The sequence below is a fragment of the Scomber scombrus genome, chromosome 18 (assembly GCF_963691925.1).
Source record: "Scomber scombrus chromosome 18, fScoSco1.1, whole genome shotgun sequence".
Taxonomy (NCBI): domain Eukaryota; kingdom Metazoa; phylum Chordata; class Actinopteri; order Scombriformes; family Scombridae; genus Scomber; species Scomber scombrus.
In genome coordinates, this window is record NC_084987.1 from 17,437,605 (window position 1) to 17,461,435 (window position 23,831).

General features: G+C 38.7%; 1 pseudogene and 5 gene segments (V, D, J or C); all 6 read right to left on the minus strand.

The window, feature by feature from the left end:
• Window positions 1-1,377: 1,377 nt before the first annotated feature.
• On the minus strand, window positions 1,378-1,829 carry LOC133999421 (Ig heavy chain V region 914-like). The segment is given in 2 exon segments: window positions 1,378-1,694; window positions 1,781-1,829. Coding segments are annotated over 2 exon segments (366 nt in total).
• Window positions 1,830-5,912: 4,083 nt separating this feature from the next.
• LOC133999985 (immunoglobulin heavy variable 3-43-like) lies at window positions 5,913-7,671 on the minus strand. The segment is given in 4 exon segments: window positions 5,913-6,226; window positions 6,313-6,361; window positions 7,248-7,543; window positions 7,629-7,671. Coding segments are annotated over 4 exon segments (702 nt in total).
• Window positions 7,672-8,522: 851 nt separating this feature from the next.
• Window positions 8,523-8,974, minus strand: LOC133999986 (Ig heavy chain V region 914-like; annotated as a pseudogene).
• Window positions 8,975-11,913: 2,939 nt separating this feature from the next.
• On the minus strand, window positions 11,914-12,365 carry LOC133999420 (Ig heavy chain V region 914-like). The segment is given in 2 exon segments: window positions 11,914-12,230; window positions 12,317-12,365. Coding segments are annotated over 2 exon segments (366 nt in total).
• A 1,320-nt stretch (window positions 12,366-13,685) lies between these two features.
• LOC133999433 (immunoglobulin heavy variable 3-74-like) lies at window positions 13,686-14,115 on the minus strand. The segment is given in 2 exon segments: window positions 13,686-13,990; window positions 14,073-14,115. Coding segments are annotated over 2 exon segments (348 nt in total).
• A 2,204-nt stretch (window positions 14,116-16,319) lies between these two features.
• On the minus strand, window positions 16,320-16,760 carry LOC133999429 (Ig heavy chain V region 914-like). The segment is given in 2 exon segments: window positions 16,320-16,630; window positions 16,712-16,760. Coding segments are annotated over 2 exon segments (360 nt in total).
• Window positions 16,761-23,831: the final 7,071 nt, after the last annotated feature.

Genomic DNA, 23,831 nt, shown 5'->3' on the forward strand with positions numbered 1-23,831 from the left:
CCAAAGCGATCCACTCTAGTCCTTTTCCAGGAGCCTGTCTGATCCAGTTCCACACTGAGCCTCCAAACTCAAACCCAGATGTTGAGCAGGTTAACTGCTGGTTCAGACTCTGTTATGGTCTGGCCTTCAGCAGTCCAAACAAACAGAGCAACCACCAAGAGTGTCAGCTTACTGTAAGCCATGTTGACAGTGTGCTTAGTATGTTATAAAATCCATGAAATCCCTTTAAATATAATGTGAACTGGACCCCAGTGAGAATTTGTGTACAGGAGCTCCTCCTACATCACTGTGTTTAAAGTCAAACTGAAAGATACCATCACAAAATAAAACAGCATTTAAACAATTTGACAAATAGTGTTTGAAGACATCTACCTATCCATGACAGCAGAGAACTGTTGGGTGAAGTTAGTTTTTCATGTTTTCATTGAATGATTCAAAAGATTTATTCTGTTAAAAGTTTATTGATTCAAATGGGTCTTATGGCTTTAATTCTATTGATTTTTTAAAAGTATTGTTAAGATTCAAAATACTTAATTTAATGTTGTGTTGTGTTTGTAATAAGATTTATTTCTATTCATTATCTTTTTCATTTTTTTAAATTAAAGGAAATAATGTGAAGTGTTTAAGTCTGCTGGCTCATCTGTCAAATAATCTATGTCAAAGTGTTTTTTATTTATTTATTTATTTTTATTACATTTAAGAAGAGTTAACAACAGTGGTTGAAAAAGTGGATACTAAAGTGGGTTTACAGCTGAAAAACATCTTGAATTTCAATGTATTATTATTTTTACTACTCTGCATTTTAACCCCCTTATGAACTCTTACAAAGTTCATCATCTGCCTTGAGACCTGTAAATTTAGGATTAGGTTAAATATTCAGAAAATCAATTTAATGACATGAACAAAATGTATCATGTAACAACTGTCCTCTCTGTGAAATGCTTTTAATCTGCTATGAAATAATTAAGAAGCATTTTATTCTGTTGGGAAATCACACTTTTAACCACTTCAAACATTAGTGTTACTCAGAATGTGTAAGGTGTAGATGTAGTGTGTTATTTAATTAGACTAATTGAAGTAAGCACATTATTCATGTGAGATAATATAAGTAAAGATGAGTGACTGCTGGATTATGTATTTAATAACAAACAAAATCTTCAGTTTTCAGTTTTGTTGTGTAAATTAAACCTGCAACATATCAAAATGTTCCACACAATTAGCTGATATCTACTTTTCATGATTTTGCACCTTTGTACATGGAAAGGCATGTACATATAATAACATATACTTAATAAACATTATAAATGCAAATCTGGTCTGTCATCCCCGTCAGAATGAACATTGTAGGATTTTGTACAGCTGCTCAACCAACTCCAGTCACTGTGAGTGTCGAGCACAATAATAAACAGCAGAATCTTCAGTCTTCAGACTGTTCATCTGCAGATACAGCTGCTGTCTGCTGTTGTCTCTGGAGATGGTGAACCGGCCTTGAACTGACTGAGAGTAGTAGATGTAGCTACTACCATCACTGCTGATATAAGCAATCCACTCCAGTCCTTTTCCAGGAGCCTGTCTGATCCAGGCCATACCATAGCTGCTGAATGACAATCCAGAGGTTATACACGTCAGTTTGTGGGATTCTCCAGGTTTTTTAACTGCTGGTTCAGATTCTGTCAGAGTCTGACCATCAACACCTGTTAAGACAAAAAGAAAACTGTTATACATGTTTCCAGCTTTTTGATGAAGACAACTTCAACTCAAGATCTGTAAATCTTTTCACCTGTCCAGCAGATAGTTAGAAGCAGCAGTCCTGTCCTATAGTCCACCATGTTAAACTGTGTGTCCACTGTTCTCTGTCATCCTCTCTGCAGTCAGATAAGTAGAGCTGGAAGACATCAAAGTTTTGCATTGACTCCTCTTCACAAGCAAGATAAAACTGGAATACAATATATAGTTAATTTGGCAAGAGTTTCAACTCTTGCCAAAAGATAAATGACTTAATGCAATGTGTATTGCAGCCCCAGATATTTTCTAATGACTGAACAGTAGATATGATGTGCTACTGCAGGTCAACAATACTGTTCATACTGTACATGAACTGAAACCAAAGGCTGGTTGAACATCTAAACATTAATGCATGTCATGTGACTTGTATGTACGTACAAATTTAGAAATTAAGTGCTCCCATCGAATAGGACTATTGGGTGCATTACTCACCATTACATTGCAGGTAAGAAACAGGGGCAGGGGTAGGGGGGGCTTCTGGGGCTGCAGCCCCAAATGTTTTCTCAAAAGCCCTGATTCTATTTAAAAAAAGTTAAAGTCACTTTTTATGAACAGGGAGTGAGTTTATAACAATTGTTAATAAGAGTGAACCTTCTGAAGACATTTCAGTTGAGGCAGTGTTACACAGTGAAATTAAAAATGAACAATCATTTTGGATTTACTTTAAATCTAATTCCATATTCCAGTAGTGGTTCCCAAGTACCACTACTAATGTTTGCAGTAGTCATACAATTCAATCAAATTAAATTGTGTGCATGTAAATAATTGTCCCTGGCTCTTGTTACTTTGGGCTTTGATCCAGATGTTGACAACCCCTCAATCCGTCCCTGGTAAGAAGTCTAAGAAACAGCAACATCATCTGGTGGTTTCACTGTGTGTTCATCTGCATGACAGTGCACTTTTACACAGTCATGCACTTTTAGGAAAAACCCTCAACACTGAGGGTTTTTGTAAAGCCTTACTACTGCTCCTTACAGTAATAAATAGTGTGTGTATATGTGTCTGGCACAGTAATACACTGCAGTGTCCTCAAACTTCTAGCATAAGTGTTCCCGCTGGCATCAGAGAAGCCGACCCCTATCCACTCTGGTCCTTTTCCTGCAGGTTGTCTGATACACTTCATACCACACCATTTAAAGAGAATCTGCAGGAGAGAATGAGAGTCTCCACAGACTTGGTATTAGTGACTGATCATCAGTATATTTATCAGTATCAGTTTTTATTCTTCCATATTGGATAAGATATTACATCTCGAAACATTATTGTTATTATTAAGAAAGAAAGAAATGTTGCATTATCTCTTATAGTTGTTATCTTTCAATAATTCTGAAGGAGTACATTTTTGTTCATCTTAGTCTCCTGGTTGGATCCTTGTTAAACTTTTATTCATTAATTATTCATAATAATGTGTATAATAACATCTAATCACTTGTACATTACTTATAATAGATTGATATCTGGTCATGAATATAAAGTAAACTTTTCAATGTAAATTTCAATTTGCCAATTGTAATTTCATTATCAATTGTTGTTTAATTATGACTTTACAACATATTGGTCATATAGTACACATTTATGAAGATAAAATCTTAACAAGAGTAACCTCTACAGAAGCTCAGTATTTTATTTTCTGACTTCTTTTGACCAAATTATTTTTTTTCTTTTTTTATTTGTATTTTTTTCTTTTTTTAATCACTGGAAGCTAATCAGCAGAAGAAAAAATGTCAGAGTTCAAACCAACAAGTAAATGACACAGCCTGCTCCAGTTGAACTATCTCACGGTCAAATGCAAAACACTTCTGTCAAGCATCATCGCTCAAGCAGCTACGATGACTAACACTCCCCAGACATAAACTAGAGGAACTCATTACAGTCATTAACTAATCAAACTCATCACAAGGAAACACTCATCATACATAATCTAACACACCAAAAAGGCTCCATGATCCTTCTGTCACCTATAAAAGCCACAGCTGTGTCCCAAATCACTTATTCAGTGATGTCTGTCCATAACTATGGACATTGTTTCACAGTTTTGAGGGATCATAAATATTAATAACATGGTCCAAAATAAATACTGTATAAGAGTGATTGTGGACACAACCTGATCAACTTCAACATTACAGACAAATCAACTCAGCTACTGTTACTGCTGATATTATTCTGTAACCTGTATGTCTTATATATAAAATAATGTTCATGAAATGGTTTGATATGCCCATAAGATGAATTTTTTAATTAATGTTTTATCTTTCTGAAGCAACTTCATGCCTTGATACATACTGACATGCAAATACATGTCTCTCATTTTAATAAAGTTTATTTGCAGAACTGACAGTTTCTACACAGTTTCACAGCTGCAGGTGTGCTCCCAGAGGTGCAGAGAGAGGGGAAGTGACTCTGTAAAGATATGTTTAGTAATGTCAGTAATGTCTGTTGGGGCAAGTTTTCATTATGTATAACAAGCACACCACAGTTCATACTCATAGTCCATTTGATAAATGTCCTTGACAGTTTATGTACCCACTTTCAGCATCACAGGTGAAGTGCAATATTCTGATACAACAACAATAAACTAAAAAGTATTTGTACTTCATTCTTCAGGCCATTCTCATTTTCTATTCGTATGATATTGTATAAAAAGTTGTGCGCTACTTTTCGTACGATACAATACAAATTTAAACATACATGCAGTAACACAACGGATCAGTGCGCCTGTGCAATCCAGTCTCATGACAGTTTGTAAAATAGCTACCAACTTTAATCTATTGATTCTTGTCCAAAATATAACTGCTATATTATTCAACATTTAACCAGGAGATCTTATCCCTGTTGTGTCTGACTGCTCTGTTTTCCTTTTTAGTTTCACCCTTTACTTCTGTCAGTAAACCTGGTAAACTGTATCCAGAGTCTTGATGTGAGTGAGGCGTTTAGCTGCCTGACAATACATGCACAGCACATGCATCAAGGACAGAACAATCAAATTACATTATGTTTGTCATTTCACACCTATTGTACAAAATAACTCATGGTAACATTAATAACCTTTAATTTTTTTAAAGGTACATCTAACCCTAAAATATATGTGTACATGTTTAGAGGCGTTGACATTACTTTTCCTCTCTGCAGTCAGATATGTAGAGGTGGAAGACAGCAAAGTTTTGCATTGACTCCTCCTCACAGGAAGGAAGCAACTTGTATGATGCTCTCATTTCTGCCTACTGTGTGTTGAAACTACATAATGTAGATTTATGATATGAAAGCTGTGATTGTATTCAAAACAATTGATTCATGCAATATTAAAAAAACATTTTTGTTCTGAATTTGACTTCTCTCTTCAGATGTTCAATATTCTGCAGAATGTTGTCTTTTCTTTTGTTGAAATGTTTGAGGTGATTTTTAGACTTTTCTTACATGAGCTGTAAACTGAAGATACAACTACAAATCAAATGTAATATAATGTTTATGAAGGCGTTATTTGTACTTGTAGAAACAGAAATCAACATTATCTCCATCATTCATCTGACTATTCAGTGTTTCTAGTGGTTATTAGTGTGAATCCATTCACTTTTTTGTGTTAAAAATAAGATCCACAGAAGATGAACAGATCACCTTTTCTTCTCAAATCCAGACAGAAGTGAACAGAAATGATCAACGACTTTATATGTAAATTGTGCATTCTAATACAGAACATTTATATGGTTTTATATTTAAATTTCACAATTTATTAAAACAACTGTAATAAAAATATTTTTTAAGCCACTTCAGGAAAATGGATGTCATCTTTTTTCATTTTGTTTTTGAAAACTTTCTGATTTTGTTTTCATTTCTGTTGTGATTCATTTCATATTTGTAAATTGTTGTTAAAAGGGAATGTAAAGATAAGAAAGAGAAAGAAATGTTGAAAGACAAAAAAAGACATTCTGAAATAAGTAAAATGAAAAATATTCTCTTAAAAGCAAAGCAAAATATCAATGGTTCTAAAAAATAGTAAATAATCATTGGGCTTGAAAGAATCATATTTTGAACGACTTGAAATTAGGACATTAATCATATGAGATAGTTGATAGCTTATATAAGCACAGTAAGTACTGTAGGATTTTGTACAGCTGCTCAACCAACTCCAGTCACTGTGAGTCTCGAACACAATAATAAACAGCAGAATCTTCAGTCTTCAGACTGTTCATCTGCAGATACAGCTGCTCTCTGCTGTTGTCTCTGGAGATGGTGAACCGGCCTTGAACTGACTGAGAGTAGTATGTGCTACCACCACCAGTATTGATATAAGCAATCCACTCCAGTCCTTTTCCAGGAGCCTGTCTGATCCAGGCCATCCATTTGCTGCTGAATGACAATCCAGAGGCTGTACAGGTCAGTTTGTGGGATTCTCCAGGCTTTTTAACTGCTGGTTCAGATTGTGTCAGAGTCTGACCATCAACACCTGTTAAGACAAAAAAAAGCCAAACATGCATCAAGTTGGTGATATAAATGAAAATATGGCAGATAAAGATCAGTGAAAATCTTCACCTGTCCAGCAGATAGTTAGAAGCAGCAGTCCTGTCCTATAGTCCATCATGTTAAACTGTGTGTCCACTGTTCTCTGTCATCCTCTCTGCAGTCAGATAAGTAGAGCTGGAAGACATCAAAGTTTTGCATTGACTCCTCCTCACAGAGCAGATTAGGATTTAACTCTCATTTTAGTGTTGAGACTTCAGGCTGCACAATCTTCTTCAGTCTTTGTAGTATGATATGTGTCCAACTTTCATTCCAATACAGTCCAGTCCTTTCCCTGCAGGCTGTCTGATCCAAGTTGTGCAATAACTGGTAACAGAACATGAGAGCATGTAGAGGTCTGAGAATGGATCCATGGGGGAACTCAATCAATTACTGATTCACACAACTTATTTCATACTTTCACAGCCTGTGAGAAAATGTGATTAGTATTCATTCATATTGCCATATTTATATAGTTATATATTATATTATTCAATTTTTCACTTGAATTCCATCACTCCTCATACTTATGTGTTGGCATTGTCAGTCAGATGGGGGATAATTTGGGTAAATCCATGTGGTGATGTTACCTCCTCATGTCTTTGTGATAAATATAAATATATGACACATTGTTACAGAATTTTTCACCATAGGAATATAGTAGTACTATATGTACTATAGTAGTATAGTACATCTAATAATAATAAGTTAAACATTTAAGTATGTATAAAACAATGTAATCAATTCTTGTTTAAGGTAAATGAATAATATGTTTCGTTATTTCATATTAGTCTTTACAAATGATATTAAGGTATTTTTGTGATAATTCTTTATTTGTTTTAATAGTGAACTGATGTTGAAATGATTAGTGGTGTGAGGGCTCCTCCTCTGGTGGCTTCATGTTACAAGTGTTCAGACACTGAGGGGTTTTTGTTCAGGTCTGCTGATGGTTTGTGTTATTGTGGTTGTCTGGCACAGTAATACACAGCAGTGTCTTCAGTCTGCATATTCTGTCCATTTAGAGTCACTGTTTTGCTGGAAGAGTCCAAGTTGATACTGAACTTGTTCTTCAGTGAATCTTTGTAGTATGACGTGGATCCAACAGCTTCCATTCCAATCCACTCCAGTCCTTTCCCTGCAGGCTGTCTGATCCAAGCTGTGTAATAGCTGCTAACAGAATAAGAGACCTGACAGGTGATGGTCAGACGTTGACCTGGCTGCACAGTCACTGAGGCTGGCTGTGTCAACTGTTCACACTTCACACCTGTTAAAAGAAAAAAAAATGTTTTGTGAAAAATTATCGAACTAAAGGACGAATTGCTGACTATGACAAATCCAGAGAGACTCACAGGATCCAGCTGCCAACAGCAGCAGCAGAGCTACAGAGAACATGGTTGATGTTGAAGCTGATGTGCTGTGATCTCCACTGACAGTCTGATGTGAAGTCTTTATAGCTGAGAAACAAGGAGGATCACTGAGTTTGCATAGAATCAAACACATGAAGTATCAATGTTGGTCTAACTCAAGACTAATATAAGAGTCTGATGACAGTTAAAGCTGGAAATCACCTCACACAATTTATTCTGATTTCATTACATTTATTTGATTGTATGTAAACTATAGTTGTGTATTTCCTTCTAACAGAAATGCAGCAACAGCAGCAGGATAATGTAAATATCATGAACAGTTGAGTTTGCTGCTGGTGTTTGCATAAAATATGTTGAATGGTTCAGTTTGATCAAGTGTTTGAAGACACAGACACACAGAGAAACTTGGACTCTCTCAGTAATGATTTCAATGACACTGTGTGATGATGGAGTAAGATTTTTTAATTATATTGATTTTATTTTTGAAGAAAATGAAATGTAACTTTTGAAGCTCATTTATCCATGAGTGGTACTCAGATAACTGAGTGTTCTGTAATTATGAATTAATTGACCTGAGTTCATTCATAATGTGAGACTGTGCAGGGTGGATCAGTAAGGATGAGAAATGGAGGACATAGTTTTAGTTCATCCAGCTTGGATCACAGTCTTACAAGCACACACATACTTTATTTCAGATGTATCATAATGTTTTATGTTTTTTCTGTGTAGTATACTATTATTGAGGAACACACAACCTTAAGTAATGCAGAGACAAATGATGCTGTAATGTATTCCTTAATATTCTGTATTATTAAAAGCTACCATCCCAGAAGATAAGTACTGTAGGATTTTGTACAGCTGCTCAACCAACTCCAGTCACTGTGAGTGTCGAGCACAATAATAAACAGCAGAATCTTCAGTCTTTTGACTGTTCATCTGCAGATACAGCTGCTGTCTGCTGTTGTCTCTGGAGATAGTGAACCAGCCTTGAACTGACTGAGAGTAGTATTTGGTGCTACTACCACCATTATCATGCCAGGCGATCCACTCCAGTCCTTTTCCAGGAGCCTGTCTGATCCAGGCCATGTAGTAGCTGCTGAAAGTGAATCCAGAGACTGTACAGGTCAGTTTGTGGGATTCTCCAGGTTTTTTAACTGCTGGTTCAGATTATTTCAGAGTCTGACCATCAACACCTGTTAAGACAAAAAGAAAAATGTTCTACATGTTTTTAACTTTTTGATGAAGACGACTTCAACTCAAGATCTGTTAATATTTTCACCTGTCCAGCTGATAGTTAGAAGCATCAGCCCTGTCCTATAGTCCATCATGTTAAACTGTGTGTCCACTGTTCTCTGTCATCCTCTCTGCAGTCTGATAAGTAGAGCTGGAAGACATCAAAGTTTTGCATTGACTCCTCCTCACAGAACAGATTTGGATTTTACTCTCATTGTAGTTTAAATCATACAGTAGGCCGAACTGTTTGATTTAAACTACAGGCTGTACAGTCTGCCCATTTAGAGTCACTCTTTTGCTGGAAGAGTCTGAGTCAACACTGAACTTGTTCTTTTGTGTATCTTTGTAGTAAGATGCGTGTACAATTCTCAGTTCAGTACAGTCCAATCATATCTCTGCAGACTGTCTGATCCAAGCTGTGTAATAGCTATTAATAGAGCATTGGAATGGATCCATGGGGGAACTTGTTCCATACTTATACACACTGTAATAAAATGTTATTATTATTTGAAGCTATACTAATCATGTTTTGTTTTTTGATTTTTTTTTAGAGGTTTTATTACACAGAGAAAGACAAACACGTATAGACATCAGGAGTCCCAATAAAACTTGAAAAATCCCTAACAAACAGGAAATGTTTCTCTGTGTTTGTGTGTATGTTTGGTCACATTGTCAAACTGCTCTCACTGCCATCATATTTCAGATCCTCTGCTGCCCCCTGTAGGTGTTTTAGGTTTTTGTTAAGCCTCTCTGTTTACTTTAAGATTCAAGATTCAGTTTTTATTGTCATTCACTATAGCATCCAAGATGAAAAGTGAACTAAATTATGAACAAAGCTCTGTCAAACACACAAGATAAATTGAAATAGTAGATAACAAACAAATAATTTAAATAATTAATTAATTAATTTCTGGACAAGTATGTGTGGAGAATGTAAAACGTGCATCAATAAATATGAATAATATTGCTCATATTTATGACAGCTGCCATCTGTAAGATGAGACAACAAAGCAGTCAGCGGTGTGTCATTTTGTTTAGCAGTTTGATAGCAGCAGGGTAGAAGCTATTACTGAACCTAACAGTGCTGCTATGCAGGCTGCTGTACCTCCTGCCTGAAGGCAAGAGGGAGAACAGTCCATGACATGGGTGACTGGAGTCTGTCAGGATGCTGGTTGCTTTGGCCAGCATGCGCTTTTGGGCCATGTTCTCAATCGGTGGCAGTGTGACCCCAATAGTCCTCTCTGCTGTCCTCACCACTCTCCTCAGGGCCTTTATGTCTGAGGTGTTAGAGTTCTCATACCAGAGAGAGATGCTGCTGATCAGAGCGCTCTCTATGGTGCCCCTATAGAAGGTGGTGAGGATGGATGGACTGAGGTGAGCCTTCGTCAGCCGCTGTAGGAAATGAAGACATTGGTGAGCCTTTTTCATCAGAGAGGAGGTGTGCAGGGACCAGGACAGGTTGTCAGCCACATGCACCCCCAGGAACTTAGTATTCTGTACAGTCTCTACAGCAGTCCCATTGATGAAGATTGGGGTATGCATGGGCTGTTTCCTCCTGAAGTCGATCACCATCTCCTTGATTTTTTCAACATTCAGTACAAGGTTGTTGTTCCTGCACTAGTATGCAAAAAGCTTCACCTCCTCTCTGTAAACATTCTCCTGGTTGTTCTGGATAAGGCCCACCACTGTTGTGTCATCCGCATACTTTATGATGTGATTTGTACTCCACTTTGCATAACAGTCATGGTTCATCAGGGTGAACAGTAGGGAACTCAGGACACATCCCTGCAGAGATCCAGTGCTCAGTAAGATGGTGGATGATGTGTTATTTCCTACTTACACAAATGTAGGCCTTCCTGAGTGAAAGTCTAATGCCCAATTGCACAGAGGAGTGTTTACTGCAAGTGGGCCCAGTTTGTTGACCAGATACTGGGGGATTATGGTATTGAATGCCGAGCTAAAATCGACAAACAATATCCGTACATGTGTGTTCTTTTTCTCCAGGTGTTCCAAACTCAGATGAAGTGCAGTGGATATAGCATCCTCAGTGGAGTGGTTTGGGTGGTAGGCAAATTGAAGTGGATCAAGTAAGGGAGAAAGGACAGATGTTATGTAATCCTTAACTAGTCTTTCAAAGCACTTCATAATGATGGAAGTCGGTGCTACTGGTCTATAGTCGTTTAGACTAGTAACTGTGGCTTTATTCAGGACTGGGACAATGGCTGAGGTTTTGAAGCATGATGGCACATTGGCTTGACTGATGGAGATGTTAAATATGTCTGTTAGGACATGAGTCAGCTGGTCTGCACACCTCTTGAACACGCAACCTGGTATCATGTCAGAACCTGAAACTTTCCTTGGATTGATCATCCTCAGGGTCCGTTGGACATCAGCTGGGTCAAGATGTAGCACCTGGTCGTCATGATTAGGAGTGACTTTCACTGCTGGAGTGTTATTAAGTGCCACAAATCGTCCAAAATAATTATTCGGATGGTTTAGGAAGTCAGTGCTATCATCACAGGCCTGGGGAGCAGACCTGTAATCTATAACAGACAAGAAATTGTCTTTTTATTGCAGAATGGTGAGTTCTTCCAGCTCCCATCACAATGTCTCTCAAGCACAAAGTTAAACACAAGCTGCAGTCACTGCTGACCCAATAGTTAAAATATTTTATTTGTGATGTGTTGAAGTTAGCTCACACATATTAAACCTCAGATCAGTGAGTGTCTCAGTTTACTGACAGAGAAAGTTGATAGTGACTGCCCTCCAGTGTTTTTCTAAAGAACTGCAACATTCATTTTGACTCATATTATGACATTCAATTTCAAATAAGACAATTTATATTAATAAACCTGTATCTTGAAGGATGATTCAGCAACACGATTGTTCTGTCATGTCCTATTATGTGTTATGAGTTCATTAAAAACAGAAACAGCAACAGATGTAATAAAGAAAATGTGTATAAAAATATTGTCTGTCAACTCAGTGATGATGTTTACTGTAGGATTTTGTACAGCTGCTCAACCAACTCCAGTCACTGTGAGTCTCGAGCACAATAATAAACAGCAGAATCTTCAGTCTTCAGACTGTTCATCTGCAGATACAGCTGCTGTCTGCTGTTGTCTCTGGAGATGGTGAACCGGCCTTGAACTGACTGAGAGTAGTATCTTCTGCTACCACTACCACTATCATGCCAGGCGATCCACTCCAGTCCTTTTCCAGGAGCCTGTCTGATCCAAGCCATGTAGGAGCTGCTGATTGTGAATCCAGAGGTTGTACAGGTCAGTTTGTGGGATTCTCCAGGCTTTTTAACTGCTGGTTCAGATTCTGTCAGAGTCTGACCATCAACACCTGTTAAGACAAAAAAGAAAACTGTCATTCTATACATGTTGGCAAACTTTTAAAGACAGTTTAAACACAAGTAGTCTTTTTTTCACCTGCCCAGAAGATAGTTAGAAGCAGCAATCCTGTCACACACCCCATCATCTTCAACTGTGTGTCCACTGTTGTCTCTCTTCCTCTCTGCTGATGGAGAAGTATAGATGGAGGACATCAGTGTTTTGCATTGACTCCTCCTCAAAGGAAGGAGTGAACCTGATTGAATCATAAATGTCTGAGTCTGTTGAACTGAGACAATTAAAATGTTTAGTTTGTTGATTTGAGTGAAATGAATTTGATTCTGAATTCAAATGAGATTGAAATGTCTTCTGAAGATAAAATTTGTGCTCTGAATTTTAGTTGCTGATTATAGATTATTCTGAAGAAATTCTCAACTCAACAAAAGACACAGCACATCAATCACCACATACAGACTTTAAAACAATATTAAAGCCAACTCTGAATTGTTGCATCTCAAAGTTTTTCAAAAAGCAAACTAATGCAATACTTTCTTCTTTTATTATTATAAAGCAAAATCATATCTATGAAAAAAGAACATAAGAAGATATGATCTGCTGTTTCTCCATCTGAAAGAAAGTCTACATTGTGATTTTTATATGTACATTTGTATACTGTACATACACATAACTCAAATTAATCAGTGGTTGATTTTTCAAATTGAAATAACTATATTAATTAATTTAACTTAAATTGTATAGCATTAATCACAAACAATGTTAAAAAGTACAATAACAATGTTAAATAATACATTAAATCAATAATAAACTGATATTGAAAACAAATGCAACAAATGACAGTCAGTGAGGAGAAGATGTGAAACTGTCTGGTTGAGATCAAGCAGCTGATGGATGAGTAGAGCAAAGGCTCCGTCACTATTATGACAAGCTGAGATTTGGGAACCACCTGAAGATCTCAAGCAGCCATCAGGTTTGTATTGGGACAAACAATCATTGCAGGACAGCAGATTAATATAAACTCTTCACTGTGATGTAATCTTGAAAACAAATCGCCATGAAGAGAAAATATTAAATGAACTCACAAATGTTGTTGAGATTCATAAACATATTTAATAGATTTGTTAAAATGATGAAGTTGTGACCTTTTGGAGAATAAACTCTTATCATATGTTAAATAAATAATTACTTTATTCCTCACTATTGTAAATATAGAAAGTGATGAGAGATTGTTTGGGGTAAATCAGTCCACCTAATGTTAAAAATAATTAAAGAATTGTTTTTAAAACTCTGCTTATTTTTCATGTGATAAATATACTGTGGTCTTTTTCTCTCTTAACTGAGGAAGTGGTGTTGAAATGATTAGTGGTGTGAGGGCTCCTCCTCTGGTGGCTTCATGTTACAAGTGTTCAGACACTGAGGGGTTTTTGTTCAGGTCTGCTGATGGTTTGTGTTATTGTGGGTCTCTGGCACAGTAATACACAGCAGTGTCTTCAGGCTGCATATTCTGTCCATTTAGAGTCACTGTGTTGCTGGAAGAGTCTGAGTCAATACTGAACTTGTTCTTTAGTGAATCTTTGTAGGATGTGGTGGATCCAACTCTCATTCCAATCCACTCCAGTCCTTTCCCTGCAGGATGTCTGATCCAAGCTGTCCAATAGCTGTCAACAGAATAAGAGATCTGACAGGTGATGGTCAGACGTTGACCTGGCTGCACAGTCACTGAGGCTGGCTGTGTCAACTGTTCACACTTCACACCTGTTAAAAGAAGAAATGTTTTGTGAAAAATGATCAAACTAAAAGAAGAATTGCTGACTATGACAAATCCAGAGACACTCACAGGATCCAGCTGCCAACAGCAGCAGCAGAGCTACAGAGAACATGGTTGATGTTGAAGATGATGTGCTGTGATCTCCACTGACAGTCTGATGTGAAGTCTTTATAGCTGAGAAACAAGGAGGATCACTGAGTTTGCATATAATCAAACACATGAAGCATTAATGTTGGTCTACCTGGAGACTAATATAAGAGTCTGATGACTTTTATTATGGAAATCACCTCTTATTCACATTCAATATTTTATTTCATTCCTCACATGTAACACTTTGAAAATTAAGTATTTAAAATAATGCAGCTCTGCAATTATTATAAATATATTGTTGTGATCACATAATAATATTAATAGTAACATTGAGGATTGTTGGTAGAAACATTTTCACCATGGGAAATAAATTATGTTTGTTCAAAGTATTATTACATAAAAAGTAAAGTATCATAATATCAGAAAATAATAGCAGCATACGCAGCGAGGGGAGTGGGCTCTTGGGGCTTAAGTCCCGAATCTTTCATCAAAAGCCTTGGGGTTTTTTTAAGCTTTTTTTTTTTTTTTTATCATCCTCGGGCCGATTAATGGCTCAGGAACATATAGCCTATTGCAGGGAAAATAAGCTACCCATCAATCATACCCCTATTTTAAAGAAATCCAAAAAAATGAATGAAATTTGCAAAGCTGAACAAAACTGCACCGCTAACTAAACAGGTAGCCTGATTGAATAAAAATGTTTCCATCGAGCCTAGCGGCGCCGCCTAACGTCAGTCTGCTGTAGCTTAAGTCACTGTCTGATCTTTCTCAGTCATTGAGTGCTCATCAGTCAGAAAGGACATACAAAAGTTTTTCAAAAAAACTCTATCCAGCCATGTCGTGTTACCAACCGATGCTGCAGCATCATCCAGTGATCTGCCAAACGCTGGTTCAGGTTGGTGGTAATGTAAAGCTAATTTTAGGGCCTAGTCTGGCTGCCATCACGTAGGCTAACGCTATGGCAGAAATTATTATGAACATTTATTAAATATCTCTTGCAGTGAAAATAAAACCTTATCTAGCAACATTGGATACTTATAAGGTACCAATCTTGGTTATAACCATTATAATGTCAAAGAAATCATCATTATGGTCCACTGTCTGGCATAGACATCTTTTTCTTACAGTTGATGTTGCAAATAGGCTACTGAGTTTTTATATTGATGTGATTTAAGTGATAGGTTGTAATCATCATTGTTCATTAACTCATTGTGTCCAACATGCAGCAGAGCTGTGATGTAACAAGAATACCTTTTTCAAAGATTCAAAGATATTCAAAGATATTGTTTAGTTATAACAGCGAGGCAATAAAATGTTCAGTTTTTATGGTGTTGTGATTTGAGTGACAGTAAGTAATCATTGTACTTTAACTCAATGTGTTCAATATGAAGCAAAGAGCTGTGATGTAGCAAGAATACCTTTTCATAATTTGCATCTTTTACTCTTTTCATTAAATAATCTTGCATTGCACTAACAGCCTCTCAATCCCACTATTTAATGTTGATTGATTAACATGACAAAACAGCAGTAACAATAGTTATCATGAACATTTAGTGTATGAAGACAAAATGAAACTGAACAGGGATGTTGAAGAGTTACCTTGAAGGTGTTTTAGAGTAGACTATATATAAGAGCTATGGTTTCTACTACATTAGCTAAAATGCATTTTATTTATTGGACATTGCCACCTAGTGGACAACAAATGCAACAGCATGGACAAGGTAACTGAAATAGAACTCGTGAGTGCCAGGCTTACCCCCGGATGTCTACAATGTATGGCACCACCCCTGTTGCCAACAAAAAGTGAAGTGACAACAAAATCATGTAACAGTTTGAGTTTTTTGCAGGTGTGTGAAGGTTTGGAGTTTTACATCAAATATGTTTAATGATTTTCAGTGTTGATGATGTTTGAAGCCACAGATATGAAGATAAACCTCTAGAGAGCTGCTCACATACTGAAGTACATAAAAAAAAATGTAAAAGTTTGTTTTAGTTGAGATGAGAATTACCATCATTAATGTTTAATGTTTAACTATTGTTAAAATCCTCTCTCTGGAAATGAACTTTTAAAACACAATTCAAAAATAACAGTTTTTATAAAAACATGTTTGGGCATGAAAGAATTATATCATTTTATTGACATTTTTAATGAAACATTAATCATGTGAGTTAATGGGGGTCTGATGTTTCCTGTAGGATTTTGCACAGCTGCTCAACCAACTCCAGTCACTGTGAGTGTCGAGCACAATAATAAACAGCAGAATCTTCAGTCTTCAGACTGTTCATCTGCAGATACAGCTGCTCTCTGCTGTCGTCTCTGGAGATGGTGAACCGGCCTTGAACTGACTGAGAGTAGTATTTGGTGCTACCACCACCATCAGTAGCAATCCACTCCAGTCCTTTTCCAGGAGCCTGTCTGATCCAGGCCATCCAGTAGCTACTGAATGACAATCCAGATGTTGTACAGGTCAGTTTGTGAGATTCTCCAGGCTTTTTAACTGCTGGGTCAGATTCTGTCAGAGTCTGACCATCAACACCTGTTAAGACAAAAATAAAACTGTTATACATGTTTTTAACTTTTTGATGAATCTCAACTCAAGATTTGTTAATATTTTCACCTGTCCAGCAGATAGTTAGAAGCAGCAGTCCTGTCCTATAGTCCATCATGTTAAACTGTGTGTCCACTGTTCTCTGTCATCCTCTCTGCAGTCAGATAAGTAGAGCTGGAAGACATCAACGTTTTGCATTGACTCCTCCTCACAGGGAGAAAACAACTGGTCTGGATTTGGATGTAAGTCATTTGATGGGAATGGGAAATTAATGTTCAGGCTTCAATCCTGAAAGTCAGTCGATTTTTACGTGTGTCTGACATGTTTTATTTTAATATGTGTAAAATGTATATCAGTGTTAATAACACAACCACACCTCTTTTGATAAATGGTGTTCATTACATTTGATACACTTCAACACGAATGCTTTATTCAAATGAGTAAATTAAAAATAAACGTATAACTGTCTGTGAGCATAATGTGCAGCAGATGAGTATGAGTGTACAAAATAAATATTCTCTTATTCTAATCAGCAACATTCTGCTTTTTGGAAATTGTTTCATTGCCATCACATCAAAACATTCTTTGAATATATTTTGGACTGAGGACATCTCACCTGTCTGATCCACTAAGCTCACTGAACAAATGTTTTTCAGCTTGTTTCACTTGTCATTTTATATGTGTACTTTTTACTTGTGAATGTGACATTAGTAACTCTATCACTGTGAGTGAGTGTTTTGCTTTTGTAAATATTCAGCTGATAAGAAACCAAGATGTCATCGTTACTTGTCGTTTGTGAAGGTTTTTGTGCAGCTTCTTCACTGTCTTCAGTCACTGTGCTTTATCGAGCACAGAAGTAAACAGCAGAATCTTCTTCTGTCAGACTCTTGATCTCGAGGTACTGATTGCTGCTGGACGCAGTTTCAGTCATGATGAATCGACTTTGAAAGGAGCTGGCATAGCTAGCAGAGTTTGAACCAGTGCTCATCCTCCCAATCCACTCCAGAGCTTTGCCTGGCCTCTGTTTTATCCAGTGAATATTGCGGCTTGTCGGGCTATAACCAGATATGATACATTAGGCTGACCAAACGTCCTCTTTTCCCCGGACATGTCCACTTTTTACGTCCCGTCCGGGTCGTCCGGGTTTTTTTTATTAATTGATGATAATGTCCGGTTTTCCTTCTGTGTGTGTGTGTGTATGTATGTGTGTGTATATGTGTGTGCCCCCTCTACCCCCGTTGTCATTGTTTGGGTTAGCGTGTGTAACGTAATCCCCTAGCGGCTGCCCTGTGGGCGGATCTCCAAAACTCACAACAAGAAAGCAGCAGACACCGGCGGTGCAGCTGAAGCGTTCAAGATGCCAAAGCGCAAATGCACGTTCACAGATGAACTGCGAAAAATTTCCAGTTTACCGACCCGGTCGGGACTGGCTGAGTGCACCGTGTGCGAAGCTGGTACATAATATGTGTCTGTGTCCAATAAAGGTGCCGGGGACCTCACAGCTCATATGGACACAGAGAAACATAAAAAAGAAGTGCGAGGTGAGAGTAGTTCAGCAAAGTTGACTGAGTTCTTTGTGAAACCCGGAAAAACAGAGGATGCTGTAAATGCAGCGGAGGGTGCGTTGGCATTTCATACTGTGATGATACACCACCACAGCTACAGGTTTTTCTAATAGAGAAGAGGTATTATTTAGAACAGTGGTCTCCAACCCTGCTCCTGGAGAGCTACTGCCCTGCATGTTTTAGGTATCTTGTAAATGATAGTAATTGTTTTGAGCTGCCATCTCAGCCTTCATGTGTCTTGTCTGCTGATTCCCCTTTTTATTTTCTCACTCAAGTGCCTGTAAAGGTCAGTGTATTACTGCCATCTAGTGGTCAGTTTTCTGGGGTATAAAAGGGAGGAGGCCACTGTTACCTGTAAGCTCTTCCTGTGGGTGTGTGCGCTCACCTGTGCGCGTCACCACCATCCTCCCTTTGTTCTCCCCTGGCTGGCTCAGTGTTTGTGCTGCTGGCTTTGTTTGAAGCATTTCCGTGGCTCGTTGAGTGAGTTTTCTTTGTTTAATTATTTGTAATTTTTGTGTTGGTGCAGGTTCCCTTATAGTTTGGTTTTGTTCTGTTATCAGGAGACAGTGACACACAGTATAGACGGCACCTTCCATCCTCCTATTAGCCCCTTGGTTTGTGGAACAAGGTGTGTATCTTAAGTTTGGGCCAGTACTTTATTTTTGATGTTTTGTTTTATTTTTTGTTTTGGGGTGATGCCGTTCACAATATATTTTTATTCCTTAAATAAGGTTTTAGTAATTTTGTAATGGGGTAATAAAATGTAGTTTTGTTTGTTTGCTTTTTTTTTATAGTAATAAATTGGGTGCTTTTTGAATCTGTGTTGGGGAAGTTGTATGTGAAGTGCAAATGTGTTAAACTTTTTCTTCTTGTTTTTTTTGTATATTCCCTCATAGTTTTCACGGTGCTACACCAAAGAAATAAACTCATGCACCCATAAGGAACTCTCCGCCTCCTTTCTTGGGGAACCAAGGGCCGCTACAGTGAAAACTTGACCATCACGTCCGAGCCATCCTCGTCGTCCTTTGTCAGCAGCCGACACAGCCCACGCAGCCTGCACTTTGGCACACACGCAGTAAATGAACAGTAACCCATCTTCTAAAGGTACAGCCAAATGCAGTAAGAGACACTGGACTGAAATAATAAAGAAACGGGAGAAAGAAAGAAAATGGAGCAACGCACTGAATGTTGTTTTTGAGTTTAATGTCAAGAATAAACATGAAGTAGAAATTAAATGTTTCAAGGGTTTAAGAGTTAAATACACGGTAAAGGCCACAGTAGCCCATGTATTTTATCCGTGAATGATACACTTACAATGTCTCTTTACATGAAAATGTTGAAAGGGTAAAGAGCAATATAAGTTTTTATGCTCATAGCTGTTGCGTGTTCATTTGGCTATAAGTTATGATATTTTATTGTTAAATAATGTGTGAAGGCATCACCTTGTGAACTAAATGAACCACAGCCCAGTTATTTGAACACAAACCTTTAATACAACAAGCCTCATAAAATGTCACTCAAATCACAAAAGATGGACAACATTAATGGTCAATCATCCAGGTCCAGCTCCCGTGAAAGAGCTTTAACAGATAAGGGTCGGGAGCTGCGAGAAGAGAGGGCTAAACAACATGAGAAAGACTTCATAAAAGCATACAGCTCTTGGAAACAAATAGCAAGAGACTCCAGAACAAAACTGAAGGGATTCTGCGCATTGGACGACCTTGACAATATTCAACAACACAAACATAAAAACTGAACATGAGACAGTGTGTGAATTCTATGAGCCTATCAGACGCAACTGCACCTCCACCCCAGAAATTACCAAGAAAATGGACGCCTGCATCTCCCTCACAATGGAGATCTGTGATCTCGTTTGTAAAAGAAAAGGAACTATTGAAAACATGTTTAATGATGAACTGGAGAAGGAGAGGGTAAGGGAGATATTAAATAAAAATGAACATGGCTCCATTTTTGGATACACCGACACAGAAACAGTAATCTCAAAGGCGTCCTCCAGTAAACAAACTGAAGCTGAAGCAGAACCCTCAGTAAAATCTGGATATGCGAAGGAAATGCAGAAAACAAAGACACCTTCGGTCCACTCCTCCCTCTCTATGGTTTCCAGCAAACGAGCCGAAGCTGAAGCAGAGCTTTTAGTAAAACTGGAGAAGTCAAAGGCAATGCAAAAAATACAAGTTCAACAAGTAAAATTGTGTCAAATGGAAAATGAATGGAAGCAGAGTGAAGCAAAAATGCTGGCAGAAATAAAGCAGAAGGAGGCTGAAATGCTTTTTAAACGAGAAGAGGAGAAGTTAAAGTTAAGACAGCTGGAAGCTGAAAACGAGGTGGAAGTAGCAGCAGCCCGGGTAAGAGCCTATAAAATCTTGAAGGCAGTGTGAAGAATCAGGAAGAAGAGAGCGGGCCTGCTGAGATTCACTCTATGCATCAAAGGGTGGAGTCCAGCTATTCGCTAAACCCACAGGCTGCTCCATTTCATTCTCAGATCTCTCCTGAAACAACAAGTCAAGACACAGTCAGTTTAGCCCAAGCCATTGCAAGCTCTTTAAGTGTAAGCAGGCTGTCTCCCCCTGAATTGATAACATTCACTGGTGACCCCTTAAAATTTATTGACTGGAAGATCTCCTTCATGGCCCTTATTGACCAGAAGCCCCTCCCAGCCTGTGAAAAAATGCTCTATCTTAAACATTATCTCTCAGGAGAAGCACGCAAGGCTGTGGAGGGATTCTTTTACCGGAATTCTGAAGATGCTTATTATAGTGCCTTGGCATTGTTGCAGGAAAGATATGGAAATCCCTTTATCGCCCAAAAGGCCTTCCGCGATAGACTTTTGAAATGGCCCAAAATTAGTGGAAGCGACCCTCCAGCCCTTAGAGAATTTGCAGACTTCTTAAAGGGCTGTGCTGAGGCCATGCCCCATGTTAAGGGGCTAGACATCTTAAATGACTGTGAGGAAAATCATAAACTACTTAAGAAGTTACCAGATTGGATTGTGCACAGATGGAGTAGAATCGTTGTGGATGAGTTGGATGCATCTGGTGATTATCCAAGCTTTTCTCGTTTTACAGATTTTATACAAAAGGAAGCCCGAATAGCATGCAACCCCATTGCATCCCCATTCCTGATGAACTCCAAGGCTATGGACGACAGACTACCCAAAAGAGCAAGTACTCTAAATACAAGCGCCCAGTCTAATAACCCCCCTGCTGTGACCCACAAACCAACTTATTTTAAGTCAAAACCACCTTGCCCAGTGTGTGAGGACGAAATGCATGGAATAGCTAGGTGTCCTACCTTCGCAGAGAAATCCATGGAAGATAAAAGGACATTCATTCGAGAAAACCAACTTTGTTTTGGCTGTCTGTGGAAGGGACATGTCATAAAGGACTGCAAAAGGCGACACACATGTAGCACACGCGGCCGGCGTCATCCTACTTGCCTGCATGAAGAAAGGGGAACTGCATCTGTGGCAGCTTTGGAGCAAAATTCTACTTCCACAGAGGACAGCAGAAGTCAGGAAATCCACAATGTATTGTCCCATGTCGTGACTCAAAGTTCTTCCTCCACCTCTAATATTGTACCTGTATTTTTGTCATCAGTGAAAGAACCAAACAGAGAACTGCTCACTTATGCGACTCAACCTTTATTTTGGAGGATTGTCTCAAGGAACTTAATGTGAACGCGTCATCCGTTCAACTGAAGCTAAGCACAATGACAGCTGTCGACACTATCATATCAAGCAAGATTTCCCATGGGCTGCAAATTAGAGGAATTCATTCTGAAACCCACATTCAGCTACATAAGGCTTACTCCAGGGATTTTATCCCAGTGGACAGATCTCATATTCCAACTGCCAAGACAGCTCTGCAGTGGCCACACCTGAGACACCTAGCTGACAAACTTCCACCACTGCAAGACTGTGAAGTGGGGTTACTAATTGGGTATGATTGTCCATTAGCACTGGCCCCTCTGGAGGTCATCAGAGGTAATGGAAACGAAACCTTTGCACAGAGAACCGAGCTTGGGTGGAGTATAACAGGCTCATCTAATCCCCATCTCGACAGACTGGGAAACCAGAGCTTCGTGCACAGAATTGCAGCGAAGGAAATACCAAGTCCATCAGTCACTGATGTTCTTAAAATTCTTGAGTCTGACTTTAATGAGAAGGGATATGAAGACGGGTATGTGTCACAAGATGATGTCCGCTTCATCCAACTCCTAAGCGACAACATAAAGCAGAGAGAAGACACATTATGAGCTCCCCCTCCCTTTTAAGAGCAGTATTCCACCATCACTACCAAATAACAAAAGACTGGCCCTTGTCCGTCTGCAATCTTTGAGGAGGAAATTGAAGAACAATAAACAGTATCATGATCATTATAAAACCTTTATGGAAGAAACCATCAGCAGAGGAGACGCTGAACCAGTCCCCCCCCTGCTGAGAGAGATACTGTGTGGTACATACCGCATCACGGTGTATACCACCCACAAAAACCAGACAAGTTAAGGGTGGTTTTTGATTGCTCAGCAAAGTTCCGTGGAGTCTCCCTCAATGATACTCTCCTGACCGGTCCAGACTTAATTAATTCACTGGTGGGAGTCCTCTGTCGCTTCCGGAAGGAAGCTGTGGCTGTTGTATGTGATATTGAAAGGATGTTTCATTAGTTTTTTGTTCCATCTAGAGTTCGAAACTATCTGAGGTTTTTGTGGTGGGAGCATGGAGATTTGGAAACAGAACCCCAAGAATACCAGATGGCCGTCCATCTTTTTGGTGCTGCCTCATCCCCTGGTTGTGCCAACTTCGGCCTTAAGTATTTAGCACAGCAATACAGATCTGTTCATCCTTCAGCCTCAGCCTTTATCGAGAAGAACTTTTATGTGGATGACGGCCTAACCAGTGTTTGTTCAATCAAGGAAGCTAAAGACTTGATTGTTGAAGCACAAAGGTTGTGCAAAAGAGGAGGTTTGCGCCTACATAAGTTCAACTCAAATAGGCAAGAGGTTCTCAGCTGTGTTGATCCCTCAGAAAGGGTGACAACTGCTAAATCCCATGATTTTGGCTTGGATGTGACATCAGTCGGATGTGCACTTGGCATTCAGTGGTCAATAGAAGATGACACCTTCAGTTTTAATATCAACTTAAGGGACCAACCTGCTACTCGCCGGGGTATTCTCTCAGTTATCGCCTCTTTGTACGACCCTCTAGGCTTTGTCGCCCCCTTTGCCTTGCTTGGGAAGTGCATTTTGCAGGAATTGTGTCGCACGGGCAAGGGATGGGATGAGCCCCTTTCTGAGGATGTACATTCACGGTGGGAGGAGTGGAAAGGTGGCCTCCAAAACCTGAAAGAAGTAAAGATATCCAGATGCTATCACCCACACAACTTTGGCAACATTGTAAGGACAGAACTGCACTACTTCTCGGACGCTAGTAATGTGGGTTATGGTGCATGTTCCTATGTACGGTACATTAATGACAGAAATGAAATACACTGCAGCCTTGTGATGGCCAAAGCAAGAGTGGCACCCATAAAAATCTTGAGCATTCCGAGGCTGGAGCTTTCAGCTGCTGTAATCTCTGCCAAAATGAGCGTCATGTTGAAAACTGA